The sequence below is a fragment of the Lampris incognitus genome, chromosome 7, assembly GCF_029633865.1.
Source record: "Lampris incognitus isolate fLamInc1 chromosome 7, fLamInc1.hap2, whole genome shotgun sequence".
Taxonomy (NCBI): Eukaryota; Metazoa; Chordata; class Actinopteri; order Lampriformes; family Lampridae; genus Lampris; species Lampris incognitus.
Window position 1 is genome coordinate 13,593,635 of NC_079217.1, and position 24,284 is coordinate 13,617,918.

The 24,284-nt window shown below is 44.3% G+C and overlaps 1 protein-coding gene across 1 annotated transcript in view; it reads left to right on the forward strand.

Annotated features, from left to right (window-relative positions):
- Positions 1–252: 252 nt before the first annotated feature.
- trpc4b (transient receptor potential cation channel, subfamily C, member 4b) overlaps positions 253–24,284 on the forward strand; it is a 30,744-nt gene continuing 6,712 nt past the window's right edge. The window contains exons 1-4 of the mRNA XM_056283768.1: positions 253–630; positions 3,285–3,803; positions 11,553–11,889; positions 14,824–14,963. Of these exons, the coding sequence (XP_056139743.1) occupies positions 253–630; positions 3,285–3,803; positions 11,553–11,889; positions 14,824–14,963 (1,374 nt within the window). The remainder of the gene's footprint in view (positions 631–3,284; positions 3,804–11,552; positions 11,890–14,823; positions 14,964–24,284) is intronic.

Genomic DNA, 24,284 nt, shown 5'->3' on the forward strand with positions numbered 1-24,284 from the left:
ACAACTGGATCCATGATGGATTTGTGTGTGTGTGTGTGTGTGTGTGTGTTTTGTGCATTTCCCTTGTTGGAAAACGTATGTCAACAATACAGTCCTTTGATAAAGAGCCAACGAAATACTTCCTTTGAATCCTCCGATACGGAAATGTTATTTAAAAAAAACAACAACAACAACCATTAATTTCTCCCCAAATTTTACTCCCCCCCTCCCCCTCATTGTCTCTAGCTGACACAAAGATGTGGTAGCAGCAACATGTCGCAGCTGTACTACAGAAAGACAGACACTTCCTCGTACCGGGACCGCATCCCTCTGCGCATCGTGCGGGCCGAGTCCGAGCTGTCTGCGCTGGAGAGGGCCTACCTGGGCGCGGTGGAGAAGGGGGACTACTCCAGTGTCAAGCGGTCTCTGGAGGAGGCCGAGATCTACTTCCGAATCAACATCAACTGCATTGACCCTCTGGGCCGCACAGCCCTGCTCATCGCCATTGAGAGCGAGAACCTGGAGATCATCGAGCTTCTGCTCAGCTATAACGTGTACGTGGGCGACGCACTGCTGCACGCCATTCGCAAGGAAGTGGTCGGAGCCGTTGAGCTGCTGCTGAACCACAAGAAGCCCAGTGGGGAAAAACAGGTAATGTGTAGATCAGTGTTTCCCCGACCGAGTCCTCGAATATAACCTGCCCTCCAGATTTTCTTGTAACTGTAGGCCTAATTGTACTTCCTCAACCAATCAGCACTTAACTGTGTCAGATTGGGTACACCTGACATCGGTAATTAAGTGCTATAGTATGACTGGTTGAGTAACTACTAATCATTACTCAACTGGTAGTTCAAATGATTTAAAAGGATTCAAGGGGGTTTTCACATCACGTACAAGTATAATGAGCAGTGACATTTCTTTTTGGTAAATTGTGCAATAAGAAGAGAAGTAAAAACGACACCGGTAAATATAGCTATACACGGTTTGCAAAAAAAAAAAACAATGTGCAAAGTCTGTATGGAGGAAAGTGGCAGTGTCAAGATTGGGCATACTAACTAATATGAAGGGCATATTGGGTAACTCCTTTTTGGGGAGAGGGCTCAAGTGATGGACTCAGGGATACTTCCAACTCTTCCCACTGGAAAGTTGACCAATCCAGATGAAGTGATTCAATTTTCTGGGATTTCCTTACCTGGATTATTGAGCATGCATCAAGACAAATCTCCCATTTCGTTACTCTGCCCTTGACCAGTGGCACCCCAAGCTGTATGCAGAGTACACAAAATTCATACCCGGTGGCTCAAGTGAAATTTGAATTTACGGCACACACATTTTGGAATTATGCAAAACTTTCAAATAAATACAGTTTTGTTGGCTTTTAATGAAAACACTGACATTGGTGGTCTGTCCTCAATATCTTGCAGGTGGCTGGTAGATTACCACAGGACCAGCTGTGCACACTAATTACCTTATACATTATGGGGTGACTTGTATAAATACTGTCAACTGTCACAAAGACCATTTCAGATTTTTTTTTGTTACATTTTTTTTGTTTGTTAGTTTGTTTTTGTTTTGTTTTTTGGCTACCCCCCTTTTTTTCTTCCCAATTGTACCCGTCCAACTACCCCACTCTTCCGAGCCATCCCAGTCACTGCTCCACCCCCTCTGCCGATCCGGGGAGGGCTGCAGACTACCACATGTCTACCCCGATACATGTGGAGTCACCAGCCACTTCTTTTCACCTGACAGTGAGGAGTTTAGCCAGGGGGACGTAGCGCATGGGAGGATCACGCTACCCCCCCCCCTCGAACAGGCACCCCGACCGACTAGAGGAGGCACTAGTGCAGCGACCAGGACACAGACCCACATCCGGCTTCCCACCCGCAGACACGGCCAGTTGTGTCAGTAGGGGCGCCCGGCCAAGCCGGAAATAACACGGGGATTCGAACTGACGACCCCCGTGTTGGTAGGCAACGGAATACACCACCATGCCACCTGGACGCCCTGCATTTTTTATTGTTTATCTTCATTATTTTTGGTTGGTTAATCAGTTTTCTCATCATTCAAGAGTACAGCTGAGTTCTGTACTATTTATAAAGCTAACAACAGCTGAACATTAAGGTTGGGCAGAAAACATGTCTCCATGGTGTGAGTGTGAAATTCAAGCTTCATCACAAATTCAAATTAGGTTCATACAGCTGTTTTTCCTCACTGCTCAAAGTTAGCATGGAGTGATTTTTCTGTCTATATAAGCTACTTGTGCAGTCTGTGTGAAATGCAAATGACCGTATTAACAAGTCTGTTGAAAACCCAGAGCTGAGTTAGTATGCCCAAGCAATCAGTACTTCTGATCTGCCAGCTATCTGGCCATTGCATCAAATATTTTGGTAAATGGAACAAGATGAATTAATTTCACTTAAGTTATCCTACACAGTGTCTCCGTCATTCAACTTTAAAGTCATGCAGTGCCGGCATATTCTCTAAACTCTGCATATTATGACACAGAGTAGCATATAATGTTGTTCAGCCTACGTCCATCAAAGTTTGATTGAACTACTTTCCTCGGTCTTTCAAAACGCTATCGCCTCAATTTCAGCCAGTCATACTCGGGCAGTTGATTCCGATGGTGTTCTTGCAATTAGTTGAGACCATGTCTTTGTCTGCAAAAATGGGGTCTTACTCAAGGTATTTTTCAGTCTAACCACCGAGACAAGGGGAGAATGTAATTATCTACGTTCCACAGTTTGAGACCGAGCTATGTTTGTGTTGGTTTCCGTTTCAGCCTTTATTTTCTGCTGGGAGGTAACGCCGCACCCCTTTGATGTGAGATCATCAGTTTGTGAGGTTGTCATTTTAATTAGGATGGGACACTCTCAACAGGTGCCTAAACAGTATGCTTGCTGAAGGCCAGTTTAACAAGCCCAGGTTGTGCTCAAATCCTTAACACTTTTGTAAATTTGTGTTCAACGCTGTTGGGTCGCTGTAATATGCTGTGTTCTGTAAGGAGGAGGAGGAGGAGGAGGAAGTAAATAAGGGCATTGTTGCCTTCAACGAAGAAGATATTTTGAGACCAGCAGAACTACAGGCCATTAGCCATGTATTCTGTTAGACAAGTGTGGTCAGAGGCCTCATCCCTAACAGACACATTTCCCTAGGCCCATTCAACTTAAGTCCTACGCCTGCTCTTTTAATTCTTGTGAGCTATTTTATAAAGCCCTATATTGTGAGAAGCATAGTTTAGAATGTGTGTTTAATCTCTTTATTGTCTGTTAAATCTTGTGGCCCTTTCTTGGTCTTGTGTTTAGGTGCCACCAATTCTGCTGGACAAACAGTTCTCAGACTTCACTCCAGACATCACCCCAATCATACTTGCAGCCCACACCAACAATTATGAGATAATCAAGTTGCTGGTGCAGAGAGGTGTCTCGATACCTCAGCCACACACAGTGCGCTGCAACTGCATAGAGTGTGTGTCCTGTTCAGATGTGGACAGCCTGCGCCACTCACGCTCTCGTCTCAACATCTACAAAGCCCTCGCCAGCCCGTCTCTTATCGCCCTCTCCAGCGAGGATCCGTTCCTTACTGCCTTTCAGCTCAGCTGGGAGCTGCATGAACTCAGCACAGTGGAGAATGAGTTCAAGTCTGAGTATGAGGAGCTGTCCTGTGTCTGTAAGCAATTCGCCAAGGACCTCTTGGACCAGACCCGCAGCTCTCGAGAGCTGGAGATAATCCTCAACTACCGTGATGACATCAACCCTCTGCTGGATCAGAACACCAATGAGCTGGCGCGACTGAAGCTGGCTATCAAATACCACCAAAAAGAGGTACGCTATCTATTGTGGATTCTCAGTATTTATCCCTGTAGTTAGTAGAATACCATAGTACGCAACAGTAAATGAAATGTCATTTTGCTAAAGCTTGAAGATTTCTCCTGTCCAATCAAATGTATGGTTTTTTTTTAATTCCCACTCTTCTGATAATTAAAGAACAACTAACTTGGCCTCACTACAAATACCACAAACGTAGAAGAATACGTTGGAGATGTTGTTGCCGAGACATGCATACACCTTACTGGGTTTCTTACAATCAGTCTGACAGTCATGGGATGAGGAAGAGGACTTAGCACAGTAGAGCAGCTGTGTGTACATCCAACCTGTCGTAGGCCAGGTGCATGATAAGGTCCAAGTGAAGAATGAGGGAAGAAGAGTTATCCGCACACTGGACTGTAGCTCTCCAATATTCTTTATTGACCATATGCAGCATTTTCACCTGACAGGGTCTGCTTCAGGCAAATGGCATGATGATACAATTAATAATAATACATTTTATTTGTAGAGCGCTTTTCAAGGTACACAAAGACACAACATGACCCAAATGCAGGTATATATAAGCAAGATGGCAGAAGTCTCATACTGACGTCACCAACAATCAATTTCAAGGGCATTTGAAATTAAATAGCCTCAAAATGCTGTAGAACTATAACCAATAGAAAAATAAACATATCACTCCAGAACTGGATCATGAAGAACATATGTATAGCTCCATTCTTTCGTCTCCATGCTATAGAGTGCTTGTTTGCATAGCCCCTCCCCTCCTGCAAACAGAAGTTACTAGTATGAAGGAATAACAGTTTTGGTTTGTCAACCACCATCAAAACCACAGCGAACGAGAAGGGCTTACAACTTAAGTGACGATCCTGACAAAATGCTAGCGTAATTTGCATAGTTAAACACCGTTGCACAAATGTGTCCAAAACAGATGCAATGAAATTAAAAAAAAATGCCAGCTAGAATTATGTGGATACGACACTTGAGTTTAGACGCTAGCTGCAGGAGCATCTGCAGGAACTGACAATTTGAAAACTAGTTCAATCTTTATCCCCTCCATTCATTTATGTATTGTATCAAAGTTAAGCATTTTGGTATAGTGACAGTCCTAATTTTTATTGTTAAATTGTTCATTCATCCATTATCCAAGCCAAGCCACTTAGCCAGATTTGGTCGGATGCTGGAGCCTATCCCAGCAGTCATTGGGTGGCAGGCAGGGAGACACCCTGGACAGGCCACCAGACCATCACAGGGCCGACAAACACATTCACACCTATAGGGACAATTTAATACGGCCGATTCACCTGACCTACATGTCTTTGGACTGTGGGAGGAAATCGGAGCACCCGGGGGAAACCCACGCAGACACGGAGAGATAATACAAACTTCACACAGCGGACAACCCCCAAGGTTGGACTACCCCGGGGCTCGAACCCAGGACCTTCTTGCTGTGAGGCGATCGCGCTAGCCACTGTGCCACCGTGCCGTAACTTTTAATATGGCAGTGGTGGGATTTGAACCCAGGTCTTCATAGAGACCGGAGCCTAAATCCAGCGCCTTAGACCTCTCAGCCACACTACAACTCATTCATATTTTTGTGTTAAATTGTGAATTATTTAATTACAAATTAATGTATGTAGTTGCATTTTATTATTACATTTTATTAGAAAATAAAAACTGTACAAACTACCATAATGTACAGCCTTTTAACTGCGACTGGGTAACGTCAATTCCACCTCCCGGCATCAATACAAGTTGAGCTGCAAGCATGAGTTAGATGAGCTGGAAATGACCTAAGAAGGGTGGAGATGTCCTGTGGGAGTTTAGAAGAAGTAATTGCCAAGCTGGCAATTAACCAATGCATTACAGTAGCCCTCTCAGACAGTCCTGTGAGAATACGATAATTAGGGATAATGATGGAATAGTAAACTGATGGAGCATTTCCCTGAAATGCAAACGCATAATTTTTTTATTTGGAATGGGAACCTTTTACTGTCATTCAGTATCTTCAAAGACATTTTCTTTCAAATGGTGATGCCAAGTTCCTGGGATTTAGATAGATTAGATCTAACATGAAGACATACTGGATACCCAGAAGCAGATTATTTAAAGAATCAGATGCAACAAAGTTATACAGGTCATTGGTCTTTCGTTGAATCGGCCATCACTGGCAATTTAACTCGTGGAATGCAGCCCTAACCCTGTTTTACAGAGATTCCCATCTAAACAAACAAATTAAAAAACAAAATAGAAAGTGTACCTTTGCTCCCAACCCGCTTTGCCAAACACAATTGATGCAATGCAAATTCCTATGTCAGTGGTTAAGAGGTCAGCAAATGACATTATAAAATGGAAAGATGGCCTTAGTTTTGAGAAAGAATTGCATGTTACAATATAAAAAAATAGCAGTGCAGTGGTTTAGCCCCGGGGTAGTCCAACCTTGGGGGTCATCCTCTGCATGGGTTTCCTACGGGTGCTCCAGTTTCCTCCCACAGTCCAAAAACATGCAGTTCAAGTGACTCGGCCATACTAAATTGACCCTAAGTGTGTGTGTGTGTGTGTGTGTGGGGGGGGGGGGGCCCTGTGTTAGACTGGTGGCCTGTCCAGGGTGTCTCCCCACCTGCTGCCCAATGACTGCTGGGATAGGCTCCAGCATCCCGTGACCCAAAGTTGGATAAGCGGTTTGGATAATGGATGGATGGAATATAAAAAAATAATACATTAAGGCACTGAGAAAATGAGAATTTCTTCCCCTCCTTTTTTGCTAGAGAAATGGTGCGTAACAATGTGCCACCAAGGGCCATGTGCATACGGTTTACGAACAGGTTCTCATTCTGAACTTTGCATCAGCTGATTTTATTAATTAGTCTCCCCACTTCAGTTGAAGGTGTACTAATTGGTGGTCAGGTGGGTAGTATGTATTAAAACTTGTATACACTTTGCTTGTAATGGAGCATGATTGAATGAGCTACAATGCGTATTTAAGGCTAAACATGCTATTGCGTTCAATTCAATTCAATTTTATTTGTATAGCCCAATATCACAAATGACAAATTTGCCTCAGTGGGCTTAACAGCAACACAACATCCTGTCCTCAGACCCTCTCATCGGATAAGGAACAGCTCCCTAAAAAAAAACCCTTTAACAGGGAGAAAAAATAGGAAGAAACCTCAGGGAGAGCAACAGAGGAGGGATCTCTCTCCCAAGATGGACAGCGTGCAATGGATGTTGTGTTCATGCAATTTACATAATACAACACTGAAAGAAGATAACAGAATTATAATGGACATAACATTTATGAAGAACATGATGCACAGGATGCCAAGCAGTGTCCAGATGCCAACGGAACAGTCCAGGACCCAAGCCACGCGACCAGCATCATCAGTTAAGATAAAAAAAAAACTTATTTGAAGAGAGGAAGGGCAGGCAGCATCCAAATGGCGACCACCATCACCACGGAGACCTGGGAGGAGAACCGACTGCACGTGACTCACATGACACCATTCAAACACAGAAAAAGAGAAAGGAGAAGACATCATTCAGAGAGAGAAAAGAAATGTTAGAGAAGAGACATTTGCAATAGTCATTAGTCATAATCAATTAAATCATCAACTAATCATAATCTATACTCTGTAATCTATACTCGATAATCTCGTCGGCAGAACAGTGGTTGGTAAATTCATTGAGACAGAAAACCAACCCGCCATCCAGTACAGGTTGTGAAGCACTCAACTTAAAGGCAACTAATTGTAAGCTAAGGCAAAAAGACGAGTTTTAAGTTTGGATTTAAAGGACTCAACAGACTCTAATTGTCTGATGGCAGCAGGCAGGTTATTCCACAACAATGGAGCCCGATAGGAAAAGGCCCTGCTGCCACCAGTTGACTTCTTTTTAACTTTGGGTACACACAGGAGCCCTGTATTTTGAGAACGAAGAGCTCGAGATGGCATGTAAGGTTTAAGGAGATCAGACAGGTAAGATGGGGCAAGCCCATTTAGGATTTTATAAGCCAGCAGAGGCCTCTTTTATTCTGATCTAACATGGATAGGAAGCCAATGAAGGGAGGCAAGAATTGGTGTAACATGGTCAAATTTCCTAGTTTTAGTTACGAGTCTAGCAGCAGCATTCTGAACCATCTGAAGACTTTTAGTACTAGCATGTGGCAGACCTGAGAACAAAACATTACAGTAATCAAGTCTGGATGAAACAAATGCATGTATTAGAGTCTCTGCGTCAGCCATGGAGAGAAAAGACCGAATTCTAGCTATGTTTCGTAAGTGAAAAAAGGTAGTCTTGGTGATTTCTTTAATGTGCTTATCAAAGGAAAGGCTGGGATCAAACGTAACACTACGATTTTTGGCTGCCACACTTTGTGAAACCACAGAGTTGTCTTTTGTTATCGTTACTTAATCAAATTGGTGTCTGTGTCTAGCAGGGCCAATGACCAGCATCTTGGTTTTATCTGAATTTAAAAGCAGAAAGTTAAGTGACATCCAGTTTTTCACAGTAGCCAAGCAGGCCTCTAAGTTAGTGATTTGAGTATGATCATCAGCCCTTATAGGCACATACAGCTGAGTATCATCAGCACAGCAATGGAAATTTATTCCATAACTGCGTATAATTTGGCCAAGAGGTGTAATGTAAAGAGAGAAAAGTAGACGGCCAAGAACTGAGCCCTGAGGCACACCATATTTAACGTCAGAAAATTTTGATATAATATTATTATAGCAGACACAATGTGTTCTTCTGGATAAGTAGGACTTAAGCCAAGAGAGAGCTAAGCCAAAGACACCAAAATTACAATTTAATCTATCTAAAAGTATACAGTGATCAATGGTGTCAAAGGCTGCACTGAGGTCCAGTAGTAGAAGCACAGAAGTGGAATCAGAGTCGATAGACAGTAAGAGATAATTTACCACTCTGGTCAGAGCGGTTTCAGTGGAGTGACAGGGCCTGAAAGCTGACTGAAAAGGTTCATATAGATGGTTTTCTTTTATATGGGTCGAAAGTTGTTGATAAACAACTCTCTCTAGTACTTTAGAGAAGAATGGAAGATTAGAGGCTGGTTGATAGTTATTAAGAGACCCTGGATCAAGGTGCGGTTTTTTAAGTAGAGGTTTAACCACAGCTGTCTTAAGACTGCTGGGAACAGTGCCAGTAGTAAGAGATAAATTAATGATGTCTAGCATTGTAGGTCCAAGAAAAGGCCAGAGGTCTTTAAAAAGTTTTGCTGGTAAGGGATCAAGTAGGCAAGCAGTTGGTTTAGAAGCTGACACCAACTTAGTCAAAGTATCAAGAGAGATAGTCTCAAAAGCTGTAATAACTGGAACTGTCAGTGACTCATTGTGTAGATAGGAATTTAGTAAGACAGGATCTGCAGGAGTAGACGGAGTTGAAGAAATAATTTTGTCTAAGATCTCATCGACCTTATTGCAGAAAAAATCTAGAAATTCATGGGCTGTGAATGGTGAGCAGCTAATAGACGGCTGCTTCTTAGTAAGTTTAGATACAGTGTCAAAGAGAAATCTGGGGTTATGTTTATTAATATTTATTAAGTGAGAGAGATACAATGTTTTGCAGTAGATAAAGCACGCTTGTATTTCAATAAACACTCGTGCCACGATAGGTAAAAAACTTCCAATTTTGATTTTTGCCATTTACGTTCCAGTCTCCTGCAGGTCCGCTTAAGAGCACATATCTCATCATTAAACCAGGGTGTAGGCCTCTTTAGTCGCCTAGCTCTGGATCCCATTATGTTCTCCCTGTGTCTGTGTGGGTTTCCTCCGGGTGCTCCGGTTTCCTCCCACCATCAAAAAGACATGCATGTTAGGGTTAATACTCCTGCCTGTGCCCCCGAGCAAGGCAATGGAAAGAAGAACTGGAGTTGGTCTCTGAGTGCTGCACCTGTCCACTGCTCCTATACAATAGGATGGGTTAAATGCAGCGAACAAATTCATTGTAAGAATACAATGCCAGATAAAGTGGCTTTCATACAGTGACCATGATTTTTGCCAAGTCAGAAACGCTGCTTTTTTAATTTGAATATTTTCCAGGTGCTTCAGCGTTAGTCTCTGCATACTGAGTTTGTCCATTTAAACTCCCAACTGCATTTTGAGCTGCGGTACTTTATTGCCTGTCAGCATGGAAATGGATAGGGAACAGTGTGATTATTAGCAGCTATAAAATTAAATTTGTCAAAATGCCAAATATATCTCAAAATATGTTTTTCTATAAATTCCAGTTGCAGCGGTGTTCATATTTGTGGACTCAGGCAGTCCATAAAAAATGCAGGAAGTGTGCCCAGAAGTTGTGCCTAGTACCTGTTTTAAACTCCCTCAAAATGTCCTTAAATTACCTCAGAGATAAAATCTTAACGATAATGATCATTATTTTTGTTTTCACTTCAAATGACTATCACAAACTTATTCACTCATCAAGCGTCTCATCATATTTTGAAATTCTAGAGGACTCCTTTGCATTACCTATCCATCCATCCATTATCCAAGCCGCTTATCCTACTTAGGGTCATGGGATGCTGGAGCCTATCCCAGCAGTCATTGGGCGGCAGGTGGGGAGACACCCTGGACAGGCCGCCAGTCCATCACAGGGCTGACACACACACATTCACACCTAGGGACAATTTAGTACAGCCAATTCACCTGACCTACATGTCTTTAGACTTTGGGCGTTTGTCATGTTTTACAGTAAATATATTTAATACATAACAACAGGAAGTAGATGAGGCCGGTTCCATAATCAAATTAAATCAAATCAATTTTATTTGTATAGCCCAATATCACAAATTACAAATTTGCCTCAGTGGGCTTAACAGCAACACAACATCCTGTCCTTAGACCCTCTCATCGGATAAGGAACAACTCCCTAAAAAAAAACCTTTAAAACCCCTTTAAAAAAAACCTGTTACCATACAAATGCATTGACTATTATAGTAGATTTAGAGTTTTACAAATGATCCCACACTGATGAGATATTATTCTGGGGGGGATATTTGTGGGAAGTGTGGGGTGGGAGCTCTTAATTCATGTGTCTCTTTCCAAGTATGTTACCTAAACCCCAACGAAGATGCACAAAATCTGATTCCTCTCGATGCCATCTACAGTATGTCCTCTAATCTCGCTACAGCAAATCAACTTTTCATGAGGCCAGATAAGAAACGCTCAAGATGTCAGCTTCTGAGTTGATGAATGACCTCATCACCCAGTGTTTAATGCTGTGTGTACTCCTATAATGGGGATCCATTTAGCCGTAACTTGGTTAGGTTGAGATTAACTTCCATCTCCGACAGCAGATGTCCAGCAGATGTTTACATCTGATCTCAGAGGGCAAAGCAAATGGTGTATGGAATGGTGTAGCAGATTTAACAGCTAGTCCTCGACAACGGGAGAGGAAGTACTTGTAAATTGTTTGTCCGTTTGAAAATTATCTTTCTTGCTCACAATATATGCATCTGTAATGAACCTGTGTATCTCACGAGGCACCTGAGGCGTTAATGACTCCATTAGTTGAATGGTGAAAGCGTAATTGTTGGTCTGAAATGATGTCAGTGATTTGGCACTCGTAATTGGGGGTTGGCATTGTAATTTTATGGTCATCCATTGAAATACGGTCCCTAACTTTTTCTTTCACATTCTGTCCTTCCTTCCCTTTATTCTTCCTCGCTATCTCGTTTATCTTTTTCCTGTTCCTCTCCACCCCTATAATTCTCTCTCGCTGTCTGTTTCTCAGTTTGTTGCTCAGCCCAATTGTCAGCAGCTCCTGGCGTCTCGATGGTATGATGAATTCCCGGGCTGGAGGAGGCGCCACTGGGCAGGGAAGTTCATCACTTGTGTCTTCATAGGCCTACTCTTTCCACTCCTCTCCATATTTTACCTGATCACCCCAAAGAGCCGCTACGGCATGTTCATCCGGAAGCCCTTCATCAAGTTCATCTGTCACACAGCATCCTACCTGACCTTCCTCTTCCTGCTCCTCCTTGCTTCACAGCATGTGGTCTCTACGGACCCCAAATTGCAGGGGCCACCACCCACCACTGTGGAGTGGATGATCCTGCCCTGGATCCTTGGTAACAAGATAACTGCATGCACGCACACACACACACCAGCAGACTGCTGCTGATCCAAGGTTACACTCACACTGCACCTTCATATTGACCATTTTAATTGTTTTCCTCGAATATCACACAGATCCTATTTTTGAGGAGTGCAAACACAGAAAAACACTGAAATGCATTTTTTTCACTTGCGATTTAGAACACTGTCTCACGAGGTACTAGATCAGATACATATCTGATATGCAGGCATGTGATTTAAGTATGTGAAGTCTGAATTCATGTAACTTTTACTGTAATGTATCGGCGGCACAGTGGCCCAGTGGTTAGTGCTGTCGCCTCATAGCAAGAAGGTCCTGGGTTCGCACCCTGGGGTTGTTCAACCTTGGGGGTCATCCCAGGTCGTCCTCTGTGTGGAGTTTGCATGTTCTCCCCTTGTCTGCAGTGGGTTTTCTCTGGGTGCTCCAGTTTCCCCCACCATAAAAAAAGACATGCATGTTAGGGTTAATACTCCTGTCTGTGCCCCTGACCAAGGCAATGGGAAAAGAACTGGAGCTGGTCCTCGGGCATAGCATGAAGGCAGCGACCCACTGCTCCTAGCTACACAGATCACAGCTAGGATGGGTTAATTTACAGTAACTGAATTTCCCCAAGGGGATAATAAAGGAAACTTCATGTCCATTTCCATAGATAGGTGAGCTTATAGCACCACTACAGCTTTTCTTTCACTGACCAGTCACTGCCACAGTGAAACTATGGTCCAAGATTAAGGAAGATGGATAAAGGAAAACACGTGAAACACATGGATTATCAATGGTGATGGGGCTATGGCAGAAGTTGGTTGAAATAGTGGGGCACTTTATTCGATTAATATTTCAGTCTGTTAAAAGTAAAAAAATACTGATGAATGCCCACCTTAGGTTTCTAGAGTCCAAGGTGATGTCTCAAAATTGGCAGGACGCTGGCTGAGTGGTTAACGCTATCACCACACAGCAAGAAGGTCCTGGGTTCGAACCCCAGGGTTGTTCAACCTTGGGGGTCATCCCAGGTCGTCCTCTGTGTGGAGTTTGCATGTTCTCCCCTTGTCTGTGGTGTATTTTCTCCGGGTGCTCCGGTTTCCCCCACCATCAAAAAGACATGCATGTTAGGGTTAATGCTCCTGTCTGTGCTCCTGACCGAGGTATGGAAAGAAGAACTGGAGTTGGTCCCCAAGCGCTGCACAGTGGCTGCCCACTAATCCTTGCTATACAGCTAGGATGGGTTAAATGTGGAGAATTTCACCACGGGGATTAAACAATTAATTAAAAAAAATCTGTTAGTCTGACCAACAGCCAAAAAGTGTTAATTTCACAATGATATAAATCCATAGGTATAGATTTGGGTAGGGACATGTCGCTACCAATGTCAAGGGACAATTGAGTTGTTCCTACCCATATTTTTCAGTGATCTCAAATGACTTTTGTCGTTTTGACTCCACAACCGCTCCCATCCGTCAGCATTAGGTCTAAGCGGAGTTGCAGGTTTCCTGCTGAACAGCAACGGCAGTAGCTTGCATATGGCATATGGTGGGGAACTAGAAGAGGTTGGTATTTGTCCTCTGTGATGGCCTGGTGGCCTGTCCAGGGTGTGTCCCCGCCTGCCGCCCAAGGACTGCTGGGATAGGCTCCAGCATCCCCGTGACCCTGGGAACAAGATAAGCGGGTCAGATAATGGATGGATGGATGGATGGATGGTATTTGCCCTCGTGTAAAAGATTCATGTTAATTGATTCTATAAGAATCTATTATCTAGATTAATGTTAGTCAATTAATTTAAGGATCAGAGCTCAGGTCTAGACTGTTTGCTAACTTCTATTCGTTGCTCGAACATGTCATCATTCTAACATTATCGACGAACATTTTATTGTAGGTAATGCTACAACGAAATGCTCTCATAAGAGAGGAAAATTATGAAAATCATGAACTTTTTATGAAGTCACACATTTCATACACAAAGACAATTCAAAGTGCTATACATAAAGGTTTAAAAAAGACCTTAAATTAGAGATGCAGAACAAGACAGAGATTAAATAACATGAATATTAAAAGAATAAGATAAAGAAATAAGATTAAAAAAAAGAAAGGATAACCAGAGCTGGATAAACAAAATAATAAAAGGCTAATCAGATGGAGGCAGAACCTCCCTGTAAAACCAATTCAAATTAAATTCCAAAGCCAATTTAAAACCAATTCAGTTGAAATTCAGTTCACAAATGTAGCCAACCATGGAAAAGTTAACTGGAGCAGCACTTGCAGAATAAGATTGAGTACACCTTCATTTTTGCAAATTGTGGGTCTGTATCATTTATACACTTGGAGTGTGTGTGTGTGTGTGTGTGTGTGTGTGTCACACCCACACACACACAGACACACATTGAGACATGGGTTAAATATACAATGCCCCAATATCCAATTATCTTCATACTAACCTCTATTTGTATTAAATGTGATGGTTTTAGCACAAAAGGCCTAAGTGTGATTGAAATTTCAGTTTAACTGCCCCACACAAAACAGCGAAGTCACCAATTTTATATCCAGTTGAGGAGTTGGCCCTCTCAAAGGTAAACCCAATGGCAGATATTGCAAGCGAAAAGAAGGGTTTGCAGAAGTTGCCAGTGAAACCATTTAGCGCAGTCAGATATCATTTACTGCTGACTGTTTTTGTATGCGAATCATCTGTGAAATTCTGAGACAAGAGAGAATCAGATCTGGGCAAGAAGAAGCAGAATATACTATTCAGACTTGCAGTGTGAACATAGTCAAAGGGTTATGCGGCACCATCTGATGCACAGAGTCACTCCACATAAACAGACCTGTGTCTTCCAGCAGGGGTCAGACAAAACTGCTTAAATCAATGACAAGCATTTCAATCAAGGATGTGCTAACTTTTCTGGCACTTTATCTTCTCAAGGTTTCATATGGACAGAGATCAAACAGATGTGGGATGCCGGGTTCCAGGACTACATACATGACTGGTGGAACTTAATGGATTTTATTATGAACTCCCTCTACCTTGCTACCATATCGCTTAAGGTTGTTGCCTATATGAAGGTATGATCACAATACAAAGTAGAGTTCACTTGATTGTATTATTAATACAGTATTATGAATGAATGACTGCATTGCTGTAGTGCCTTTGTAGTTCTACGGCACAAACCACTTTACACTGAAACGATTGCATCACATTGCGGTATCATAACGATGAGTTAGACAATCTACTACTACAACTACTACCACTACTGCTACTACTACTACTACTACTTTCAGCTGCTCCCATTAGGGGTTGTCACAGCGGATGATCGTTTTCCATCTCTTCCTGTCCTCGGCATCTTCCTCTGTCACACCAGCCACCTGCATGTCCTCCCTCACCACATCCATAAACCTCCTCTTTGGTCATCCTCTTTTCCTCTTCCCTGGCAGCTCCATATTCAGCATCCTTCTCCCAATATACCCAGCATCTCTCCTCCACACATGTCCAAGCCATCTCAATTTTGCCTCTCTTGCTTTGTCTCCAAACCGTCCAACCTTAGCTGTCCCTCTAATATACTCGTTCCTAATCCTGTCCTTCTTCGTCACTCCCAATGAAAATCTTAGCATCTTCAACTCTGCCACCTCCAGCTCCGCCTCCTGTCTTTTTGTCAGTGCCACTGTCTCCAAACCATATTACACAGCTGATAGCTATATATATATATATAGGGTTTTTTTCTGAATATCAACACGGATACAGGAAAAAATTTTGTAATACATTGCAGTACAGGCCTGTTTCGTGCGTCTCACACTCATCAGCTGCTAATGTGTGTGCACTCATCAGCTTCTAAACACATTAGCAGCTGATGAGTGTGAGACACACGAAACAGGCCTGTACTGCATTGTATTAAAATCTTTTCCTGTATCCGTGTTGATATATATATGTTGTGGCAGGAATGAGGAAAAACACAGGAGACCAAGGCGAGTTTGATGTTTATTCCTCAACTCCAAAAACCAACTGCAGCAGGAACAACCCTGCACCGGTGAGTCCGGGAACGTAAACCACGCCCCCAGTTCACAGTCCTGCTGGGTGAGAGGCATAGCCCCTAGTGTCCGCCACACAGCCCCCCCCCCCCCCCCCGAACACCCAGAAGGGACTCCTGGAAAGAAAATTAGTGTCTCACTGGAGGCTTAAGACGCCTGCCATAACGGCTGCGCCGTCCCTCAGCCGAAACAGTAGGTGAAACACAGTCCAAAGCCGGCTGAGAAGCAGAACGCTGAACCCGTGAAGACACTGCTGGGGTCCTGGAAGGAGGACGACCCCGACGGGGAACCTGGGCCGGAAACACAACTTCGCCTGCCACCCTGTGCGCCGGTTTAAGCCTATCAAGTGTGACACGCTCCCTACGCCCACCCATATCTAGCACAAAACCCTTAGGACCCGTCTCAAGAACCCGAAATGGGCCATCATATGGGGGTTGGAGGGGCGAGCGGTGAGCATCATGCCGTACAAAAACAAAACGAGCCGACATGAGCTCCGCAGGCACGAACGACCGCGGAAAACAGTGGTGAACGGGGCCTGGAACCCGAGTGCTGTCGGACAAAAAAGGATAAACGGCCGGACGGGGTCGAGGAGCAGAACTCCCAGGCAAAAAATTCCCCAGGGACGCGGAGCGGCTGACCGAGCAACAGCTCAGCGGGTGACGCGTCGAGGTCCTCCTTATAGTCCATGGGCCAGACGATATTTCGGTACACTCAAGGTGGCAAAACTCACTTATAATTTTTGAAAGGATCCATGTCTGTAGATGATATTTTGGTATGATAACCATTCCTGAGTGGCAGCTGTATCACAGTTATCAGCTCATGAAGTTAACCACCCGCTAAACTAAATTGCATTTTAGACGCTGGTGCATATCCTGGTTTAGCCTCATGGTCAGGACATTTTTCAATGTTCTATAATATTGTCTTTGGTATCATTTTAAAGGGGACCTTCTTAGCTTTCATTCAAGCCCTGTTGTGGATATTTCTCACAAATATAGAGGTCACTTGAGCTCTTCAACCCGTCAATAACACACATCTTTCTGCAATTTTCGCCTAAACTATATACTTTCTTTTAGCCCTGTGGCATCTAGGAATATCAGGGACACAAAACACAAAAACTGGAATACTCACAGGACTGTAAAGATTCAGAAAATGTATAATATACCCATACTATTTCATTGTGTGAGGTGGTTGTGAGCCTTAAATGAGAACTAGACCAAAGCCAGTTAGGTCACAAACTGGTCTCTATACATTTGTTTAAATACACAATCAAAATACATGATAAAAAGGAATACCATAGTGAGATAATGAACTATTTTAATATTTTAAACAACATTGACATTTACATATACTTAGTCAATGATACATGTAATCCCATATCATTAGTGGGTATATGTAATGGTAATGGGTAGGGTAATGGGTATATGTGAATATGGTTACATTATTGTTATCAAGCTCTGGGTAACCAAGTCCAGAATCAACATCCTGTGCATCAATAGACTACTACCACAGTAATACCATCAGAATCATCACACTGTCATTCATCAAACTGCTCGTTTCTCTCATCATCTGACTCCCCAAGTTCAAAGTCCAGTTCTGGACCATCCTGCTGTTTTTGGTTACTGCAGGTCTGTAACCTGCACATGTCTGTGCATGGAAGTCCATTTGACAGGCACATGCAGCTTGGCATTTTGCATGAATGCACACACTTGCATGTTAGCATTTCCAAGACCACATCTGGTGCAGGTGGGGAGCGCATCCAGTAAATGGCCAGCTTGCCTTCATCGTCTGTCCATCCATACTCAGTAGGGCTTGGCATCACAGGGTTAGCCTGCAGACAGCACTTCCATATTGCTGCCTGATTGTTGGCTCGTTGAACATGCATAAAGAGACAGTCTCTACATGGTGGCAGCTGGCTGGACTCAACCTCTCCCCTTTTGGTGCAGAAGAGCTGGTAACGCAGTTTGTTCACCTCAGCAGTGCTGCTATTAGCAACATACATCCGACAGGTGAACTGCTCAATTTTCTGGAACAGCTCATCACTCACATTCCATGTCTGTCCCAGTTGACTAAAAGTCTCTTGGCAGGAAGTGTGCTTTCTCACTATCTTCAGGGCATTCAGCTTCCCTCGACCAGCGAATGCACTGACAGTGTCGCAGCCTGTGAAGGCATGTAAGCCAATTAGGCTGTCACAGATGCTGTCTCCAAGTGAACTTGCCAGTTTGGTGATGTCGACAAACCGTGTGCGGTTCTGAGTCCCACACTTCTGGTAGATGGGACAGGTGATGTCCTTCTGGAAGCCAAGACAAAGCACCATGACATCAGTGTCCTCAGCTGTGATGATAACTGACATTGAGCCCGCATTTGCTGCATCCAATGCATGCAGGAGCAGACGGGTGTCAGCTTCTTCATGTGTGGAGTGCAGTTCTGCTGCTTCCTCACACCCATCTTCTGTCAACTTGTAGCAGGTTTCCTCACAGGTCATGTACAACACCTTGCCATGCAGCATAGCTCTGTATCGTGGGAGTTTCCACTCTTCCACCAGAAACTTGATGAGACTGGTCTTTTTGGAGGAACTGCACAGAAATGTTCTCCACTGCTGGACGTGGTGTCCCCCTGCAAGATTCTTGTACTGGAGAGTGATGTCTCCACCCCGGTTCAGTCGTTCAGCATCTTTGATCGAAGTCTGGTGATAGACATCAAAAACAACATCAATCCTCCCACTCTGTGCTCCCTCATGGAGGACCTGGGTCAAGGCTGACTCTGCCACCTGTGCAAAGGTTTTGTTGTTGCCATTCATTTTTTGGACCAGGCTCATCCCATCAATGATGGAAGTAGATGGGATTGGGATGTCTTCTGCAGGAGATACATTCTTTTCAAGCTCTCTGGCAAGTGCAGCCTTGTTTGTTTTTTGTAAGGACCCATCAGCATTTGCCAGTGCCCATGGTAGTGGGCCCAATGGGTAGGCAAGGACATCCTTCAGATTCACCTTCCTGCTTTCAGCCACCAGGATCATGTGACTGAAAAGGTTTCTATCTGCCTTCAGAACCACATCATGTGCTTTCTTTCCATGAGCTTGTTTTGTGCTGACATTGGAGAATGTTTTCAGACTTTGCTTGGTCATCTTGTCGTGGAATTTCACAGGTAGTGGGTCTGCATCTAACCTTGTTTGCTGGAATGCTTGGTAGGCCTCTTCTCCTTTCTCAAGAGCTCTCAAGAGATCTATGGTCACATCAGGTGGAGCCATGTTGCCAGTGGAGAGGCTAACCAAATCAATCTCATCAGGGGACATAGGATTGAGCCAGTTATTCTCCATAAGGTCCATGAGAGACTGGACATCTGCTTCATCTCTCTTGATCCTTGGACTCTGTAGATCTGGATGAGACCATTTGCACCTGCCTTGACCTGTCAGGTCTCTCAGCTGTCTGAGGTACATGCTTCTATACTCAGCTGTGAGATAATATTTGGTCACAGCTCCTGGCTTCAAGCTGAATCCCTTTGTCCCTCCAGCTGTTTGGGTGTCTTTGTTCACCGTTTCTTCTATAGCTTGGTCAACAGGGATTCGGCCAAAGGGATTGGTGGAGCCCAGTTGGACTGAGAAGCCTCCTTCCATGAATTCTGTGTACACATCTGGGTGTGTGATGGGCAGCTCAGACATCTGGGCGTAGTAGTAGGGGAGGTAGCGTGCATAATTCATCCTGTCATAAGCAAAGCACCATGGGATCATTGCTCGAATGCTAGCCAAGTGTAGCATCCAGTCTCCCTCTCTGGCTTGGATGAGCCCCAACAAGATTTCAACCATGTCCAAATAGGACATCCAGAAGTTCGAGAGGCTGCCGTTTCCACCTCTAAGGAACTCACGGTAGACTTCAAATAGATCCATGATGCGTGTACAAGAGCTGTTCTCGAGGACCTCCTTCAAAGCATGTTGTGAGACTTCTTTCCCAAGGCTGTCAATGGTCTTCAGTGTCTCATTCAGGTCAACCATGTCATTCCTGTGAGTTTCTTCCAACCAGGACAGGAAACCATTCAAGGTCAGTCGCATGAGAGCCTCATACAGGAGCTTGTGTAGTCGCACTGCCCTGTTGTACTTGCGGCCATCCATAACACCAGCAATTGAGCCTTCTGCAATCATGCCAGACTCAATGCAGAGGTCTTTGAGTCCAGCATCTTGGAAACGCTTTCCTATTATTGCCAGCAGTGTGCAGATGGTGTGGAATACCCCAAGCCTAACGATGATATCATGGAACTTGTCATGGTGTTTCCATGTGATCTCGACAGCCTTCGCATACAGGGCTTGGTCAAAGACACAGGCAATCTTCCTCAGGCCTAAGCACTGCATGATGCTCAGTGACTGGTTAAGCACCTCGTTGACAGTAGACATTTGTGTCGCTGGAGCATTGATGGTAGGCAGATAGCCTATATTGTCGGGGATGACCATCATCTCTCCTCGAGTCAGGATGTTGAAGCCTGTCCAGCTGCTGACTGACTGTTCTTCTTGTTGTGACATGCGTGCTAGGACCCAAAGAAGGTTTTTCTCTCTGGCAAGCTTAGTATTGGCTGCAGTATCGGCATCTGACTTTTTGCTTTGTGGTGGCCCTACCCGTTGTCCAGCATTGTAAGTTGGTAACATTGGTGGGGGTCCATCAATGCTTCTCTTCTTTGTTTTGGGAACAGTGGGCATGGGTTGGACAGGAAGTGGGTTGACTGGCTTTGCTTGCACAGCAATCCCATTGACTCTGTGAGATGTTCCCTCACCACTGACAGTTTCTTCAAGACGGTCGATATTGTCCCAGGCTAAAGTTGTGAATATGCCAGGATGGATGTTAGCTGGAAGGGCAATGCCACTCCCTGATGATGAGAGTTTCTGGAGACACAGGGCAGTGTTGATCTCTTCCATCTGTGAATAGGACACACTGTGACCAAGTCGGTTGAGGATGTTTATCAACTCTACATTTCCTGTCAACGATTTGACACTGAATGGCAGAACAATGTGCTTGGAAGGCTTGGTATTTCCACATGTCACTGCATATACTATGTCATGGCCAAATGACTGCAGAAGGCACTGCACTCTCTGGGATGCATGATCAGGATCATTTGAGCCTGTGAGTAGAGAGTACAGGAAGATAATGAGCGACTCTGGAATGGTAGGACATTCTGCTTCTGGTTTGACTTCAGGCGGCCAGGTTTGAGGAACATCTTGACTTTTAATGTCTGCTCTCAATTTGATGGCTGCTTTGGCTATAACATCTTGTGCACTGACACTTTTCAGGGTCTGCAGCTCCCTTTTGAGAGACTGATTTTCTTTGGCAAGTTCCCTCATGGACAAGTTATCGGGATAGAGGAAGAATTTTCCTTTCTCATCAGGGAATATCTGCAAGGCTCCAGCAAACTCACTCTCCAGGTTTCGCCTTATGTGCTTCTTGGTTGATTCCTTGACTTGGGCAATGCCTTGGGAGTTCATTGAAGCTACCAGTCTAGAAGAGAGATCAGTCATTGTCATCACTTGAGGATTGCCAAAAAGCTCCATCCTGATGAAGAGGAACAGCTCATTGTATGCCTTATTCACAGCAGCTTCATACTGGGCTGCAGCATCATCATCTTCGTTGCTGGCAACCTCTCCTTTGGAAACCTCTTCTTTGGTGTAAAGTCTATAGCATGACCTGTGGTAGTGCCCTTCAGCTGCTACAAGGTCTCTACTCACAATGGCAAGGATTCTGCTGTCCCTTTTCTTTGTGGCTGCACTCCTGATCTTTGCATCAGCTCGCAGTTCTCGACACTGCACCAGTACTTCTCTCGTATTCTGTCTCTTGGAATATTTGCTGTTTTTCTGACAAAATATGCACTCTGCATCATAAGTCCTAGATGTACTTGGAGCATGTCGAGCTACTCTCTTAGATTGTTTCTCTTCAGCAGAGACACAACTTTTCTTTTCTTTTGCAAGGAGGCCATCAAGAATTTGCTTCATAGTGAAGATACTGCGACACTTTCTGTGGTAGTAGATTGCTGGAATCTGTCCCTCAGGAATGTCTTTTGCCAGTTTCAAAACTGGTGCATGATTTCGTATCTGAGCTGCCCTGAGCAGAGTTCTCCATGAGTCGACACTTTGTAGTGAAACCAGCTTATCTGTATCATCAGAACAGTGGATAATGCACTCCACCCGTGGGCGCTTTGGTATTGGGTAAAAACTTGCTTGTTCACCAGTGGCCATATTCAGTCAGTTTTCACCTGCCACATACAAACAAATACATGTAACTTAGGTGTATGAACACTACTAAAACAAAGTTTACTTTGCTTCACCAGCGTCATATTACCATTATTTATCTTACATAGCCACAAATAGATACATTACCTAGTTGCTATGCAACAGCTGTATTTTGTCCACATGAGGCCGCTAAAATCAACACAAGATGAAAGTTCCTCGTAGCCACTTTAACTAATCATATTAACATATACATTAAAAGAACATGCTAACATTATGGGAAATTAGCTTACAATCTTCTCCAGAGTGAGACAAGAATATAGATACCAGTTTCCTCTATATGTGTTTAGTAGAAAGCTATCTGGCTGCACGTTAGCCTAGCTTAGCACAATGAATGGAAGTACACAGTACTGGTTATCCTTGGTTGTTGGCCAACTAAGAACTGTCCCAGAGTTTAAGCTAGGCTAATCAGTACCAGGGGTGTTGAAATGCTATATTTGTAAAAATCTGGGCAAATACACAATCGTGAGAGGCACAGAAACAGGTTTCCTGAAAGAAAAATGAAATAGCTGCTCATTTGGAAAGGTTATCATGTATTATTTTACTTCTGTTAGTGTACCAAATAAAATGGCACCAGTGAAGTTGTGTCACCTTGGGTGATATCGATATCTGGTCTGACCCATGGACTAACTGGCTTTGGTCTAGTTAGTTTCTTAGTAATAATGCCCTTCTAATTTAAGGTTCACAATCACCTCACACAATGAAATAGTATGGGTATATTATACATTTCCTGAATCTTTACAGTCCTGTGAGTATTCCAGTTTTTGTGTTTTGTGTCCCTGATATTCCTAGATGCCACAGGGCTAAAAGAAAGTATATAGTTTAGGCGAACATTGCAGAAAGATGTGTGTTATTGACGGATTGAAGAGCTCAAGTGACCTCTATATTTGTGAGAAATATCCACAACAGGGCTTGAATGAAAGCTAAGAAGGTCCCCTTTAAAATGATACCAAAGACAATATTATAGAACATTGAAAAATGTCCTGACCATGAGGCTAAACCAGGATATGCACCAGCGTCTAAAATGCAATTTACTTTAGGGGGTGGTTAACTTCATGAGCTGATAACTGTGATACAGCTGCCACTCAGGAATGGTTATCATACCAAAATATCATCTACAGACATGGATCCTTTCAAAAATTATAAGTAAGTTTTGCCACCTTGAGTGTACCGAAATAGGAAATTTTGGGCTCTGGCCCATGGACTATTAGGAGCCGAACGCAACCTGAGCATAACCCAAGGTAAACGATCCACCCAGTTACCATCCGAGAGCGCAGCGCCGCCTTGAGCGACCGGTGAAAACGTTCACACCACCCGTTAGCCTGAGGGTGATACGCGGTATTGCAGTGTACCTGCACACCCAAGGATCGCGCAAGTGCCGACCAGAGCTCTGACACGAACTGGGGGCCCCTGTCTGAGGTGATATCTGACGGAGTGCCGAAACGGGTGACCCAGGAGGAAAGAAAAGCGCGTGCAACATCCGAGGATGTTGTGGAGGATAGAGGGACAGCTTCTGGCCACCTGGTGGTCCGATCTACCATTGTTTGCAGGTGCGTAAAACCCTGTGAAGAAGATAGAGGGCCCACCAGGTCCACATGCACGTGGTCGAAACGTCTGGCCGGGATTGGAAACGGTTCGAGGGGCGATTTAGTGTGCTGGTGGACCTTAGCGCGCTGGCACGCTACACATGCAACTGCCCACCCCTTGACGTCCTTGCGGAGGCCAGGCCAGACGAACTTGGAACCGACCAACTTCACCAACGCCCGAACTCCAGGGTGCGAGAGGGAGTGAATCGAATCGAAAACTCGACGGTGCAGAGGAGGGCAGGACTGCCTTCCTGCATACAGCGTCCTCTAGCTTGAGACCGGTACGCGTTGACCTAAGGGCAAGGACGTCCGGGTCGCTGGGCTGGTCGGCAGCCATAGCGGAGAAATCCACACCGAGGTGCACAGGACACACAAGCACACGCGACAGACAATCAGCAACAGGGTTGGACTTCCCGGCCACATGCTGAATGTCCGTTGTGAACTCGGAGATCGCCGCTAGGTGGCGCTGTTGACGAGCAGACCACGGCTCAGTCACCTTGGACATGGCAAAAGTCA